The sequence below is a fragment of the Bubalus bubalis genome, chromosome 6 (genome assembly GCF_019923935.1).
Source record: "Bubalus bubalis isolate 160015118507 breed Murrah chromosome 6, NDDB_SH_1, whole genome shotgun sequence".
NCBI classification, from domain to species: Eukaryota; Metazoa; Chordata; class Mammalia; order Artiodactyla; family Bovidae; genus Bubalus; species Bubalus bubalis.
In genome coordinates this window covers 44,417,607-44,434,216 of record NC_059162.1, presented here as the reverse complement: position 1 = coordinate 44,434,216, position 16,610 = coordinate 44,417,607, and the positions used below count along the sequence as shown (strand labels likewise).

At 38.5% G+C, this 16,610-nt stretch overlaps 1 protein-coding gene across 2 annotated transcripts in view; it reads right to left on the bottom strand.

Moving 5' to 3' along the window:
• PLPPR5 (phospholipid phosphatase related 5) overlaps positions 1 to 16,610 on the bottom strand; it is a 148,709-nt gene that overhangs the window by 31,378 nt on the left and 100,721 nt on the right. Inside the window, exon 5 of one of the 2 annotated variants that reach the window (XM_044944651.2) lies at positions 14,621 to 14,755. In XM_044944651.2, the coding sequence (XP_044800586.1) occupies positions 14,621 to 14,755 (135 nt within the window). The remainder of the gene's footprint in view (positions 1 to 14,620; positions 14,756 to 16,610) is intronic. The other variant, XM_044944652.2, reaches the window with a different exon arrangement.

Genomic DNA, 16,610 nt, shown 5'->3' with positions numbered 1-16,610 from the left:
GGTTGTTGTGTGTTCATTTTCATTCATTTCTATGCAAATTTTGATTTCTTTTTTTATTTCTTCTGTGATTTGTTGGTTATTCAGCAGCGTGTTGTTGAGCCTCCATATGTTGGAATTTTTAATAGTTTTTCTCCTGTAATTGAGATCTAATCTTACTGCATTGTGGTCAGAAAAGATGCTTGGAATGATTTCAATTGTTTTGAATTTACCAAGGCTAGCTTTATGGCCCAGGATGTGATCTATCCTGGAGAAGGTTCCATGTGCGCTTGAGAAAAAGGTGATATTCATTGTTTTGGGATGAAATGTCCTATAGATATGAATTAGGTCTAACTGGTCTATTGTATCATTTAAAGTTTGTGTTTCCTTGTTAATTTTCTGTTTAGTTGATCTATCCATAGGTCTGAGTGGGGTATTAAAGTCTCCCACTATTATTGTGTTACTGTTAATTTCTCCTTTCATACTTGTTAGCATTTGTCTTACATACTGTGGTGCTCCCGTGTTGGGTGCATATATATTTATAATTGTTATATCTTCTTCTTGGATTGATCCTTTGATCATTATGTAGTGACCATCTTTGTCTCTTTACACAGCTGTTGTTTTAAAGTCTATTTTATCTGATATGAGTATTGCTACTCCTGCTTTCTTTTGGTCCCTATTTGCATGGAAAATCTTTTTCCAGCCCTTCACTTTCAGTCTGTATGTGTCCCCTGTTTTGAGGTGGGTCTCTTGTAGGGGTCTTGTTTTTGTATCCATTCAGCCAGTCTTTGTCTTTTGGTTGGGGCATTCAACCCATTTACTTTACAGCCAATTACGTTTAAGGTAATTACTGATAAGTATGATCCCATTGCCATTTGCTTTATTGTTTTGGGTTTGAATTTATACACCGTTGTTGTGTTTCCTGTCTAGAGAATATCCTTAGTATTTGTTGGAGAGCTGGTTTGGTGGTGCAGAATTCTCTCAGCTTTTGCTGGTCTGAAAAGCTTTTGATTTCTCCTTCATACTTGAATGAGATCCTTGCTGGGTACAATAATCTGGGCTGTAGGTTATTTTCTTTCATCATTTTAAGTATGTCTTGCCATTCCCTCCTGGCTTGAAGAGTTTCTATTGAAAGATCAGCTGTTATCCTTATGGGAATTCCCTTGTGTGTTATTTGTTGTTTTTCCCTTGCTGCTTTTAATATTTGTTCTTTGTGTTTGATCTTTGTTAATTTGATTACTATGTGTCTTGGGGTGTTTCACCTTGGGTTTATCCTGTTTGGGACTCTCTGGGTTTCTTGGACTTGGGTGATTATTTCCTTCCCCATTTTAGGGAAGTTTTCAACTATTATCTCCTCAAGTATTTTCTCATGGTCTTTCTTTTTGTCTTCTTCTTCTGGGACCCCTATGATTCGAATGTTGTAGCATTTAATATTGTCCCAGAGGTCTCTGAGATTGTCCTCATTTCTTTTAATTCGTTTTTCTTTTATCCTGATTCATTTATTTCTACCATTCTATTTTCTAATTCACTAATCCTATCTTCTGCCTCTGTTATTCTAGTATTTGTTGCCTCCAGAGTGTTTTTAATTTCATTTATTGCATTATTCATTATATATTGACTCTTTTTTATTTCTTCTAGGTCCTTGTTAAACCTTTCTTGCATCTTCTCAATCCTTGTCTCCAGGCTATTTATCTGTGATTCCATTTTGATTTCAAGATTTTGGATCATTTCACTATCATTATCAGGTAGATTCCCTATCTCTTCCTCTTTGGTTTGGTTTGGTGGGCATTTATCCTGTTCCTTTATCTGCTGGGTATTCCTGTCTCTTCATCTTGTTTAAATTGCTGTACTTTTTTTAATGGCTGAGTAATACTGCATTGTGTATATGTACCATAGCTTTCTTATCGATCCATCTGCTGATGGACATCTAGGTTGCTTCCATGTCCTGGCTATTATAAACAGTGCTGTGATGAACATCGGGGTACACGTGTCTCTTTCCCTTCTGGTTTTCTCAGTATGTATGCCCAGCAGTGGGATTGCTGGATCATAAGGCAGTTCTATTTCCAGTTTTTTAAGGAATCTCCACACTGTTCTCCATAGTGGCTGTACTAGTTTGCATTCCCACCAACAGTGTAAGAGGGTTCCCTTTTCTCCACACCCTCTCCAGCATTTATTGCTTGTAGACTGTTGGATCGCAGCCATTCTGACTGGTGTGAAATGGTACCTCATAGTGGTTTTGATTTGCATTTCTCTGATAATGAGTGATGTTGAGCATCTTTTCATGTGTTTGTTAGCCATCTGTATGTCTTCTTTGGAGAAATGTCTATTTAGTTCTTTGGCCCATTTTTTGATTGGGTCATTTATTTTTCTGGAGTTGAGCTGTAGGAGTTGCTTGTATATTTTTGAGATTAGTTGTTTGTCAGTTGCTTCATTTGCTATTATTTTCTCCCATTCTGAAGGCTGTCTTTTCACCTTGCTAATAGTTTCCTTTGATGTGCAGAAGCTTTTAAGTTTAATCAGGTCCCATTTGTTTATTTTTGCTTTTATTTCCAATATTCTGGGAGGTGGGTCATAGAGGATCCTGCTGTGATGTATGTCAGAGAGTGTTTTGCCTATGTTCTCCTCTAGGAGTTTTATAGTTTCTGGTCTTACATTGAGATCTTTAATCCATTTTGAGTTTATTTTTGTGTATGGTGTTAGAAAGTGTTCTAGTTTCATTCTTTTACAAGTGGTTGACCAGATTTCCCAGCACCACTTGTTAAAGAGATTGTCTTTAATCCATTGTATATTCTTGCCTCCTTTGTCAAAGATAAGGTGTCCATATGTGCGTGGATTTATTTCTGGGCTTTCTATTTTGTTCCATTGATCTATATGTCTGTCTTTGTGCCAGTATCATACTGTCTTGATGACTGTGGGTTTGTGGTAGAGCCTGAAGTCAGGTAGGTTGATTCCTCCAGTTCCATTCTTCTTTCTCAAGATAGCTTTGGCTATTCGAGGTTTTTTGTGTTTCCATACAAATTATGAAATTATTTGTTCTAGCCCTGTGAAGAATACCATTGGTAGCTTGATAGGGATTGCATTGAATCTATAAATTGCTTTGGGTAGTATACTCATTTTCACTATATTGATTCTTCCAATCCATGAACATGGTACATTTCTCCATCTATTAGTATCCTCTTTGATTTCTTTCACCATTTGTCTCATTTTGTCATTGCCTCATTAATTAATTTTGCAATAGATCTTCTCTTTAAATGAATTTAATAGTTTTGCCCTGTTTCTGTCACTGTATTTACCATGTGTGTGTGCGCTTAGTCGTGTCTGACTCTTTGCAACCCCATGGACTGCAGTCCGCTAGGCTCCTCTGTCCATAGAATTTTCCAGGCAAGAATACTGAAGGGGATAGCCATTCCCTTCTCAAGGGGATGTTTCTGGCCCATGGGTTGAACCTCTATCTCCCGCGTTGCAGGTGGATTCTTTACAACTGAACCACCTGGGAATTCTTACATATCTGGTGCTTTATGGTTATCTTAATGCTTAAATGACCTTTTGGGCGGGAACAGAATTCTTATGTCACAAACTGGTTCATGGAAACTCAGAAGACATTACTTCATTCTATTCTGGCGTCTAATGCTGTTGAGGGAGAAGTCTGTAGCTAGCATGCTGTTAGTCTTGCGTGGTGTGTTCGCTTTGTGTGTATTTGCTTTCACTCACTAGCACACTGTATTAAAACCTCAAAGGCTCAGTTGGCTACCAATAACAAATCTGTGTTTCTTTCTTATACTACACATTGTTGCTCAGGTACTATGGATCTGCTCCAAGCTACAGGTTGGGCATTGGTCTACTGCCCATGACTTCCCATTCTGTGACCTAGGCTGTCAGAAACAGCCCGTATCTGGAAGATGGCCCTCTCCAAAAGAAAGGATCATGAGCAACAAGACTGGGCAAAGCTTATGACTCTACAAGTTTCTGGTTGATGAGCTATCTGTCAGGTTCATCCACTTGTCATTGATCAAGTCTAAAGAAACTGAAGCAGAAAGGATACTCTGCCTATGCAAGGGGGTAGATAGTAATTAGGAATGATAATATCAGCTACCACAATATTTATAGAATTCTTTCTTCAGTATTGAAATTTGAATTTTTTACTGAGAAATATCTAAATTCTAGAATATTTTACCTGGTATCTTGTTAATCCTTCGAGTCTAAAGATTCATATATTTATCTGGAAGGAAAGTTTCCTTATAGTATTTATCTGAATAGTGTCCTCTTCTCCAACATCCATATAACAAGTGATTCACCTGTTATATTCTGAGGTATATCCTTCATATCTATTATCTTTACTTGGATCAATTTTATTCTCTTGTACTTTTACTGCAGATTCTGAAACCTATCCTTAACATAACTGATTTTACTTTCTCCATGGTGGATTTTGTCTTTGTGATTTTGAACTTTCCAGGTGGCACACTGGTAAAGAATCCACCTGCCAGAGGGGAGGCAGGAGAGGCAGCCTCAATCCCTGGGTTGGGAAGATCCCCTGGAGTAGGAAATGGCAACCTGCTGCCTGGAAAATTCCGTGGACAGATGAGCCTAGTGGGCTACAGTCCATTGGGTCACAAAGAGTCAGACACAACTGAGCTCACATACACGGTACTGGTTTTAATCTTGCCATGACACTGTTTTCTTACGTTAGTTTCCTAATTGTACCTTTGTGCTAGCTATCTTTCATCCCTCATTAAACATGTTTTCTTTAATTTCATTGACAGTAGAAAACACATATTATCTATAATAAAGTTAATTAAATATCTTGAGCTCATCTTTTTTTCCTAAAAAAATGTATTCTGACTCTTAAAAATGTCTCTTCTGTGTCATAAAATCCTCCTGTGTCATAAAATCATCTTAAAGAATTTAAGTAACTGTTCAAATTATTTATGCCTGAATCAGAATAGATTTAGCTCAGTTTATCTTCCTAAATGTAATGGGAGAAGATTCAAAGATGCTTTAAGTGTTTTCATGAATAGTCAGGGGATCCTTCAATTAGATCTTGAGCTGAAGAGCTGGAGAATATAGTTTTACAACATCATGTTGATGATTTGGCAGCCTGAGTGGAGTGGAAGAAGAAGCTGAGGCCATGGACATTTTCAGGAAGGTCAGTTTATTTCTACAGTTTCATTGCTATGGTTGCTGAAATGTCAGGACTGCTATTCTGTTCAGCTTAATCTCTTCTACAGGAGAATGATATAGTCCTTGGATGTAGCTTATTTATATTTTTGACTGAAGATAACTCTCTATCCCATTTTATAGTACTTATTCAGTTCAGGAAGGGATTTCTTCATCTGGCACGGACCCTTATTAATGAGAAGCCTGATCAGAGGAAAGCTTCTTGTCTGAAGGCTTTCTTTTGGGGTGTACTTGCCTATTTGCTAACCCTGTTTCATATGGTGTTGGTTCATGGTGCTGAATCATGTGGTAAATAAGACTTCTCATTCTCTCAGAGGTTGCTCCTATCTCTTGTTCTCACTCTTTGAAATTTGGAGGATATTACTGGGATTATATAGGATTCTAGCCACTTTTACAACATCCAACTTCTTCACTGGCAAATAAAAATTTTGATTGTCCTTTGGTGACATCCATCAAACTGAAACTATTCATACTATATCTAGCAGAAATGCCTAAAATTTTACTCTATCTAGTTTTCGCTCTCAGTGACACAGCTATTAAGACATTAATTCCTATTTTACTCTTGCTAATATAGGAGAGTAAAGCTAATGAATATGTAAATGTTTCCATTTTCATTTCCTAGGAGAAGTAGAATCTTTTTATATTGAAGTATAATTGCTTTACAATGTTGTGTTAGTTTCTGCTCTACAACAGAGTGAACCAGCTATACCTATATCTATCTATATATATACACACACGTATATCCCTTCCCTCTTGAACGTCTTTCCCATCCCACTCATCTAGGTCATCACAGAGCACCAAGTTGAGCTCCCTGTGCTTTATAGCAGATTCGACTAGCTGTTTTACACATGGTAGTGTACCCAAAATCACTGCAGATGGTGACTGCAGCCATGAAATTAAAAGACGCTTACTCCTTGGAAGGAAAGTTATGACCAACCTAGATAGCATATTCAAAAGCAGAGACATTACTTTGCCAACAAAGGTCCGTCTAGTCAAGGCTATAGTTTTTCCTGTGGTCATGTATGGATGTGAGAGTTGGACTGTGAAGAAAGCTGAGTGCCGAAGAACTGATGCTTTTGAACTGTGGTGTTGGAGAAGACTCTTGAGAGTCCCTTGGAGTGCAAGGAGATCCAACCAGTCCATTCTGAAGGAGATCAGCCCTGGGTGTTCTTTGGAAGGAATGATGCTAAAGCTGAAACTCCAGTACTTTGGCCACCTCATGCGAAGAGTTGACTCACTGGAAAAGACTCTGATGCTGGGAGGGATTGGGGGCAGGAGGAGAAGGGGACGACAGAGGATGAGATGGCTGGATGGCATCACTGACTCGATGGACGTGAGTCTGAGTGAACTCTGGGAGTTGGTGATGGACAGGGAGGCCAGGCGTGCTGCGATTCAAGGGGTGGCAAAGAGTCAGACACGACTGAGCGACTGAACTAAACTGAGTGTATTCATGTCAAACCTAATCTCCTTGAAGGCAGGAAAAGGGGATGAGATGGTTGGAAAGCATCACTGACTCCATGAACCCAAGTTTGAGCAAACTCCGGGAGACAGTGATGGCTAGGGAAACCTGGCGCACTACAGTCCATGGGGTTGCAAACAGTTGGACGTGACTTAGTGACTAAACAATAACAATCTCCCAATTCATCTCATCCTCCCCTCCATCCCCCATGTCCACATGTCAATCCTCTATGTTTGTATCTATATTCCTGCCCTGGAACTAGGTTCATCTGTACCATTTTTTTCAGATTTCACATATATGTGTTAATATACGATATTTGTTTTTCTCTTTCTGACTTACTTTACTCTGTATGACAGAGTCTAGGTCCATCCACGTCTCTACAGATGACCCAATTTCCTTCCTTCTACGGCTGAATAATAATCCATTGTATATATGTATAACATCTTCTTTATCAATTCATCTATTGATGGACACTTATGTTGCTTCTATGTCCTGGCTACTATAAATAGTGCCACAATGAATGTTAGGGTACATGTGTCTTTTTAAATTATTGAAGTTTCTTAAAAAACTAAAAATAGAACTACCATATGACCCAGCAATCCCACTACTGGGCATATACCCTGAGAGACAGACTTTTGTTTTTTGGACTCCTGAGAGTAATTAATAGTGCCTTTCTTTGTATTTTTGCTAACCTCCTAAAGCCAGCATCCCTGAAGATTCTGTTTGGGATGCATGGGCTCTTGAAGGCAGGAGTCAGAAAATGATGAGTTGGAAAGGGAGAAGTGGTGTGACTGAAGAAAAATGTTGGCTCCCTGGGACCTTCAGTTGGTGGGACATGTGGGTCCTGAACATGAGAGGCACCTGCACACAGCTTGTATAAGGGCCCCAGGACAGACAGGACCCGAAAGAGAGGTGTGCAAAGGGCAGCTGGACCCTGGAATGAGGCATAAAGACATGTGCGCTACAACCAAGGTCTCCGTGTCCAATTTGGCAGAGAAAAGTACACTGAATGCTCTCAAAAGGCTTGTGTGAGTCATAAGGAAGGGGCACAGGAATTTAAATAATTCTGGGGGAATTTTTCCAAGGGACTTTGGTCAATTGAACATATTGATAGTTAATACAAAGAAGCATAACCAGGACCTTCTTAAAGAGCAGCTGAAGAAGATTGAGTAATTTTAAAACATTGTAAGTATTTTAGTTACACAATTTTTCATGACTATAACCTCATCATAAGAAGAAAAGAGAAAGAGAGAAAAGGAAGAAAGAAAGGAAGGAAGGAATGAAAGAAGGGAGAAAGGGAAGAAGGGAGGAAAAGGAGGAAGAGCGAGCAACAATCAGGTCCACAATGTCAGTGGCTCTCAGATTAGTGTCTATAGGCAACCTTCCCACTTCTCTCTCTCATCTACATGATCTTTTTGTTTCCTACTAGAGAGAAACAGGTGGAGAAGGCGATGGCACCCACTCCAGTACTCTTGCCTGGACAATCCCATGGACGGAGGAGCCTGGTGGGCTGCGGTCCATGGCGTCGGGAAGAGTCGGACATGACTGAGTGACTTCACTTTCACTTTTCACTTTCCTGCACTGGAGAAGGAAATGGCAACCCACTCCAGTATTCTTGCCTGGAGAATCCCAGGGACAGGGGAGCCTGATGCGCTGCCATCTATGGGGTCGCACAGAGTCGGACACGACTCAAGTGACTTAGCAGAGCAGCAGCAGAGAGAAATATCTTTGGTATTTTGCATAACTGGCTTCATCATATATAGACACATTTTATACACATCAACTTAAAAAAACACATTCTACAATATATCGGAAAACTTTCCACATATTGATTTACCTCATCCATTTCAGCTGTTGAATAGTAGTAATAATTGGTAATGATTAAAGGCTTCAGAGGTGCCAGGCTGTTCTAAGTGCTTGCTTATTATGTTACTGAACTCTTATGGCTCTCATTCTATGAATCATTCTATGCAGGAGAAAACTGAGTCACAGAGCAATTAAGTAAGCTGCCCAAGATCCAAAGTACCCCAAACTGCCAGCCATTCTACCGCTAGAAACTGTAAACAGAAACACCACACTAAAATGTTCTGGATCCTACTGTAGGAATGTAGCCCAATGGATTTAATAATTCACTACAGATAAACATTTAGACCTCTCCTGATTTGATATTACAAACAGCTGTAGTTAAGTTACTGGTAACTTCAATGTTTAGTGAACATTGAGATATGATGGGCTGGTTTCCACAGATGATTAATTCTTTTCATAAAATCAAATGTAATGAATGTTCAGAGTTACGTAGCCTTCAGAAAAATCATGACTTTCCCTCAAACTATGGTAATTAACTATATGACGAACTCCCTATAATTAAGGGATAAATTGTTGGCATTTTATAAGCAAGAACACTTGCATGCTGTAATTATTCTGTAGCTTACAGTTTATCAAATGTGTACTTTGAATATAAGAAGTTATATAAGTACATAACTTCTAAAAGAAACCCATTGTCTGCTCTACACAAAACTGACAACCAGAAAATGATAGCTTGGCATAACCATGCTAAAACAATAGGCCACAACTGTCAACCCAACTTTAACACCAGGCCCCCTTTCTCTCCTCAGAGGGCCAGCTTAAGGAGCTAATGTCACCTCCCAACTATCAGTTATAAAGATCAAACTACTAGGGAGGGTTTTTGCATTCACTTGTTTCCCACTGTGACCTATGATGAAAAGCAATGCATTTACTCCAAATATTCCTTATTAAAGAAGGAAGAGAAAGCTACTCTGGGCTTCTCTGAAGTGATGGCCTTCCTCCCTTTCTGGCTGATGAGCAGAAATACATATCCTCTCAGCAGTAGAGCTCCAAGGGGAGGCCCAAGACTCGGGGATTTTCCTGTGTGAGTGCCGACAGGGTTCTGCCTGGAAACAGGGATGGAGAGAGTGGAGAGGGAAGGCAGAGCTCAGCGGGGCGAGTGCCAATGCTCTCGGTGTGTAGAGGGAGAATCAAATTAGATTCCAATCATCTTTATTGCCTAACTATCAGATTGAAGATAAAGCACACGAATATCATAAACAAAAATGTTAAAGAATAAACACTGATCTTTTGCAATCAATAGATTCTAATAGAATATTTTTGCTTTCATCATCTAGTATCCTAAAAGTCGCTGTAAATAAAAATGAATTTGCATAAAATCAAGAACAGAAATATTTTCATCATTTAATGCATATAATGATGTAATGGTATATAAGATATTTGGCAAGGCTAGCAGACCTCTAAAGAAACATTTTGCAAATAAATGTTAAAAAGTAGAAGACTGGGATTACTGTTCAAGTTAATATATTGAGAGGTGCTTAAAATACCTAATTTTTACCCTGACGATTTTCTTCAAAGTATATTTAAGATCTCTACCTAATTGCTACTGCTTTTTGTATTCAAAGTTCAACAGGATCTAATTTTATATGTATTATTCACTTCAGTTCAGTTTAGTCACTCAGTCATGTCAGACTCTTTGCGACCCTGTGGACTGCAGCACATCGGGCCTCCCTGTCCATCACCAACTCCCGGAGCTTGCCCAAACTCAAGTCCATCAAGTCAGTGGTGCCATCCAACCATCTCATCCTCTGTTATCCCCTTCTCCTCCTGCCTTCAATCTTTCCCATTTCTCAGCATCAGGGTCTTTTCCAATGAGCCAGTTCTTTGCATCAGGTGGCCAAAGTATTAGAGTTTCAGCTTCAACATCAGTCCTTCCAATGAATATTCAGGACTGATTTCCTTTAGGATGGACTGGTTGGATCTCCTTGCAGTCCAAGGGACTCTCATGAGTCTTCTCCAACAACACAGTTCAAGAGCATCAATTCTTTGGTGCTCAGCTTTCTTTATAGTCCAACTTTCAAATCCATACATGACTACCGGAAAAACCATAGCTTTGACTAGATAGAGTTCTGTTAGTAAAATAATGTCTCTGCTTTCTAATATGCTTTCTAGGGTTGTCATAGCTTTCTTCCAAGGAGCAAGCATCTTTTAATTTCATGGCTGCAGTCACCATCTGCAGTGATTTTGGAGCCCAAGAAAATAAAGTCTGTCACTGTTTCTATTGTTTCCCTATTTACCATGAAGTGATGGGACTGGATGCCATGGTCTTAGTTTTTTAAGCCAGCATTTTCACTCTCCTTTTTCACTTTTATCATGAGGCTCTTTAGTTCCTTTTCACTTTCTGTCATAATGGTGGTGTCATCTGCATATCTGAGGTTATTAATATTTCTCCTGGCAATCTTGAATCCAACTTGTGCTTCACCCAATCCAGCATTTCACATGATGTACTCTGCATATAAGTTAAATAAGCAAGGTGACAATACACAGCCTTGATGTATTCCTTTCCCAATTTGGAACCAGTCCACTGTTCCATGTCCTGTTCTAATTGTTACTTCTTGACCTGCATACAGATTTCTCAGGAGGCAGGTAAGGTGGTCTGGTATTCTCATCTCTTTAAAAATTTTCACTTAGACATATATTTTATTGGGGCTTCCCAGGTAGCGCTACTGGTAAAGAACCCGCCTGCCAATTCAGGAGACATAAGAAAAAAGGATTTGATCCCTGGGTAGGGAAGATCCTCTGGAGCAGGGCATGGCAACCCACTCCAGTATTGTTGCTTGGAGAATCTCACCGACAGAGGAGCCCGGCAGGCTACAGTCCATGGGGTCACAAAGAGTTGGACACAACTGAAGCAACTTAGCATGCATGCATGTATATATTTTATTACATAGGTATATATCTTGAATCACTATACTGTATAATTTTTCTTTGCTGTTTACCAATGACATGGACATTTGCAATCTGCTTAACTACCTGAGATTCCCAGGTGGTGCAATGGTAGAATCCAAGTGCAAAAAGATCTCCTGGAGAAGGAAGTGACAGTTTTCTTCCTGTAAAATTCCATGGACTGAGGACCCTGGTGGGCTATAGTCCATTGGGTTGCAAAGAATTGGACATGACTAAACAGCACACACATAACTACTTGGGAGCTTTTCTTAACTGTATAATGAGGACATTTATTGTAAGAGGGCATCAGCTAAACCATGCCAACGATAACCCTGTATGCGAGACAGCAAAAGAGACATAGATGTATAGAACAGTCTTTTGGACTCTGTGGGAGAGGGAGACGGTGGGATTATTTGCGAGAATGGTATTGAAACATGTATAATATCATATATGAAATGAATCGCCAGTCCAGGTTCGATGCATGATACTGGATGCTTGGGGCTGGTGCACTGGGATGACCCAGAAGGATTGTACGGGGAGGGAGGAGGGAGTGGGGTGCAGGATGGGAAACATGTGTATACCTGCGGTGGATTCATGTTGATGTATGGCAAAACCAATACAATATTGTAAAGTAATTAACCTCCAATTAAAATAAATAAATTTATATTAAAAAATAAATAAAAATTAAAAAAAATAATCAATGACTTAGAGAAGGAGTTTATTTCTTTTTCAGAACCACCTAGGGTGTGTATATGGACTGCTCCATAAGCTCATCCAGAACCCAGATTGTCCAGGAGGATTGGTCATCTTCAAAAAAAAAGATTATTCCAGTCACTTATCTTTCCATTTGGTGATAAGGAGTACAGACTGTCCAGCACAAGAGTTTTCAAAGAGATGACCCAGAGGTTGTTTCACCTACCCTTCTGCTTACACTGCATGGGTCTAAACTTGGTTGCTAGGTCACACCTAAAGGCAGGGCAAGCTGGGGAATAAAGACTACAGGTGGACAACCATGAGTGTAGTTAAAATTGGAGTGAGAAACTCAGTTACTGAAAGGAAGAAGAGGAGAAGGAATACTGATCATCTATTAGCAGTCTTTGCCACTATAATGATGAAAGTGAAAGTGTTAGTTGCTCAGTCATGTCCGGGCTACCTCTTTGCATGGAATTCTTTCCATGGAATTCTCCAGGCAAGAATACTAGAGTGGGTAGCCGGATCCCTTCTCCAGGGTATTTTCCCAACCCAGGGATTGAAACTGGATCTACTGCCTTGAAGGCAGATTCTTTACCATTGAGCCACCAGGGATACTCAGCTTTAAAAATTGTTGCAAAGAACAAAATTATACTTTGTAGAGCACAGAAGTGGTTTTGTGGAAGCAATTAGTATAGCATTTGGCACATCGTGCATGATCACTAAATGGTCATTGTTCTTTTTATCGTCATCATCACCATTATCATCATCTAGTGTCTCTATCCTCATTTAAATGCTTAAAATCCTTCCACAGTATCATGGATAAGTGCTTATTTAGCTATTCTTGAATCCCTATAGTAAAAAGAAATTTCATTGCTTTTAAGGTGGGAAAGTTATTAACTAACTTCCAGACATTATTTATCTTCCTACACTTCCTTTTCTTTCATCCTAATTGTGATCTCTGAGATCCCATAAAACAAACTGCATCCCTCTGTCATACAACAGTCCTTCAGATATTTATGGGAAGCTATTGCTTTTTTCTTGAGTTTCCTTTTCCTATAAACTTATTATTTTAAACAATATTTTTGTTCCTTCCAGTCTCATAATTCATGACTTGATCTCTACTCACCATCTTAGACACATCTATTTACTCACGTAAAAAAATTTACTGTCAACTCTTATGTTTTAATCAAAGTTCATCTTAAAACCATGTCACCAAGGGTAGTACACAGTATACCAAGTTGACCTGAGCAAAGCAAACCATCAATCCCTCATTCAGGATATCATTTTCCCTAAGTGGGACTTAAAACTATATTAACTTCTGGCAGTCATATCATGTTGTTGACCCATGCTAAATGATAGACTCCTATACCCTCTGAGCCTTTTGCATTTGTGCAGTTAACTTAGACATACCCTGCCCTACAGGAACTTTTTAAAGTCCAAATATGAAATACTTCCTTTATTTCTAGTTAATTGTTAGTTGTACATTTATTGCAATCTTCCAAGAATTTTTAATATTTCATCCAATGTATCAATTATCCCTCACAGATTCACCTGGGGCTTCCCAGGTGAATGACTCAGTGGTAAAGGCTCCACCTGTCAATGTCGGAGCCGCAGGAGACGTGGGTTCGATCCCTGGGTAAGGAAGATCCTCTGGAGTAGGAAATGGCAACCCATCCCAGTATTCTTGCCAGGATAATCCCAGGGACTGCAGTTCATGGGGTCGCAAAGAGTCAGACATGACTGGGCATGCATCCTATGCGACCCCTCCACAGATTCATACCATCTAAACCCCCAATTAGCATCTATTAATAACTTCGTCTAAGATTTTGATCAAAATCTGGATGTGGACAGGGCTGAGAAGCCATTAGTAACCCTCTGTTACTAAATGGGCAGTCATTTAACCAGTTACATACGTGCATGAATGCAACATCGCTTAAGAAATATTAACCTATCTAGCTCACAGAAGTCTCAAGAAAAGTTATTATAACCTGGCTTTTCTGTTCATTGCTATGTTCCATGAGGCCTTGACCTGCTACTCAAAGTGCTACCTCATCAGGCTCCCTTAAGCCCAGCCTGATCCTCAGGGCCTCCCTGATCAGGAAAGCACACTGGTGTTTCCCTGAGGCCAGAACTTTACACACTGAGGTTTAACAATATTTACTGAGTCCTGAGTACGTGCCAGTTACACTACACAGATTTTCATATAAAAGAAGCATGGAAGAAATGGAATATGTATTATTAAAAATGTATACATTCTCAAGTAAAACTTATATTTTGCCCATGTGTGGGACCACTGTATAACATTCCTTATCTTAAAGCTATGGCAAATTACAGCACAGTCCATGTACAGACTCAACTTTTAAGCCTGAGAGGTTCCAAGAAATGTTTTCTATGTGATACGCATTTTTCAAAGATGATGTTCTCTTCAGTGATTAAGTTCTTGCTAAATACCACATTAGACTCTGAGCTTATTTTAGCTAATAAAAAATGTGAAAGAACTCTCAAGAATAATTATTCATTTGCTCTAGATAACAATTGCACTTTAGAATTTAAATTATGAATCACCTGTACAGATGTTACCTTTTCCAAAGGACTTTCTACTCGAGGAATGCTTATCATTGGCAGCTGTGCCAGGTTATCCGTGTGTATATGCTCATTTTCTGGTTGTCTTCCTTTGAAATTATTTACCACACATACAACCTACAATTTCAGGAAAAAATACAATTAAAACAAAGCCATGCTCCCTATAAACATGATCTTTGTGAGCAGCCTGATTAATCACAGTAATAAAGTATTGGCATGACTTAAATACTACATGTCTATAACTTTACATTCAAATTCATCTTGTAATCCAGTGCAAGTGTGTTCAAGAGCATTCATCAATTAATATGTAGCTCAGTTAATAATGACAATGCTATTATTCCAAAATTTTCATTAAATTAGGTTATAGTCAATGCTCAAACTGATCCAAAAATAACACCATAACCTTATAAAAATTCATAGCAAGCTAACCTTTCCTTAATGTGGCTAACCTACAACTTAATTTAAATGCTAATTATATCCCATTGCTTCAAGATCATTACATTCATAATAAACCTACTACGATTGGCACTTTCTAATTTAGTAGCATCATTAACCCTAGTTTATTGTCTATTATCGCATCCCATATATATTTGGCATTTCAACAACAGCTTACTGTGGCTACCACTAAAATAGAAGACCTTTTACACAAAGGAAACTGACCCTTGTTTCAATTGATTATATCCCATACTAAACCAGAAGTTCTCATATTCTACTGTGCATGAAAATAAAGTTCTGGCACTTAAAAAAAAAGACATTCCTAAGCCCTCTCCTAAAAATTCTGATTTCATAGATGAAGGATAAGGTTTAGGAGTTGCCACTTTTAAAAGGCATTTCTAAAGCTTCTGATGTAGGTGGATCAAATTTCAAGAATTAGTGATTTAAATAATACAGGAAAATTAGTTGCTTATATTGCTTATACTGAACTAGTAGGTAAGATATTCTTGAACCTTCTTTTTCTGGGTTTTATATTATATTATCAAACTGAAATACAGAATTTACTTGTAGCTGGTTTATAACTTAACATTCATTTAATAAATAAATACTTAATATACAATCACAGGTTTACATTGTATATTTTCCACAGATCACACTGGAAAGTATAGGGCTCATTATTGAATATTTTCAAAGGTCAATACATCTTGATTGTTCTCCAGCTTTTAAATTAAATTTTAAAATCTACAAAATAGCTCACACTATTAGACTTTATCTCAGAAAAAACTTCCTTGCAAACTGATATATACTTATTATCCTTTCAATTCTTTGAATAATTACAGATCAGAAGCACAGATCAAAGCCTAATAACTTAATACTCAATTTCATCACTACTATCAAGATCTTTAGAGTAAAGTCATGGCAAAGATTTGGAAATGGGTACCTGATAAACATTCTATCAAATGATGAGCCTGCAAAGGACTAATAGACAGTAACTGACCTAAAGCAGAGGTCAGCAAATTTTGTCTGTAATGAGCAGATAAGACATATTTTTGGCTTTGCGTGTGTACAATCTCTGCAGCAAGTATTCAGCTCTGCCATTTTGGTGTGGAAGCAGCAAAGGATATAATTGAGAATTTGAGCCAACAACAATATAACAAACAGCAGTTTCATACCCATTTCATGAAATATATATAATATACACACACACATATTTTCTTTGCATTAATATTATGCATGCTAAGTCACTTCAGTTATGTCCAACTCTTTGTGACCCTATGGACTGTAGCCTACTAGGTTCATCTGTCCATGGGATTCTCCAGGCAAGAATACTTGAGTTGGCTGCCATGCCCTCCTCCAGGGGATCTTTCCAATCCAGGGATCAAACCCTCGTCTCTTATGCCTCCTAAATTAGCAAGTGGGTTCTTTACCACTATGGCCACCTGGGAAGCACCATTAATATTATATAAATTTATGGAAAATCAGCAGGTGAAAAAAAACTGCTACAAATTCTTCTGAATTAAAATTTGCTGAAATAACT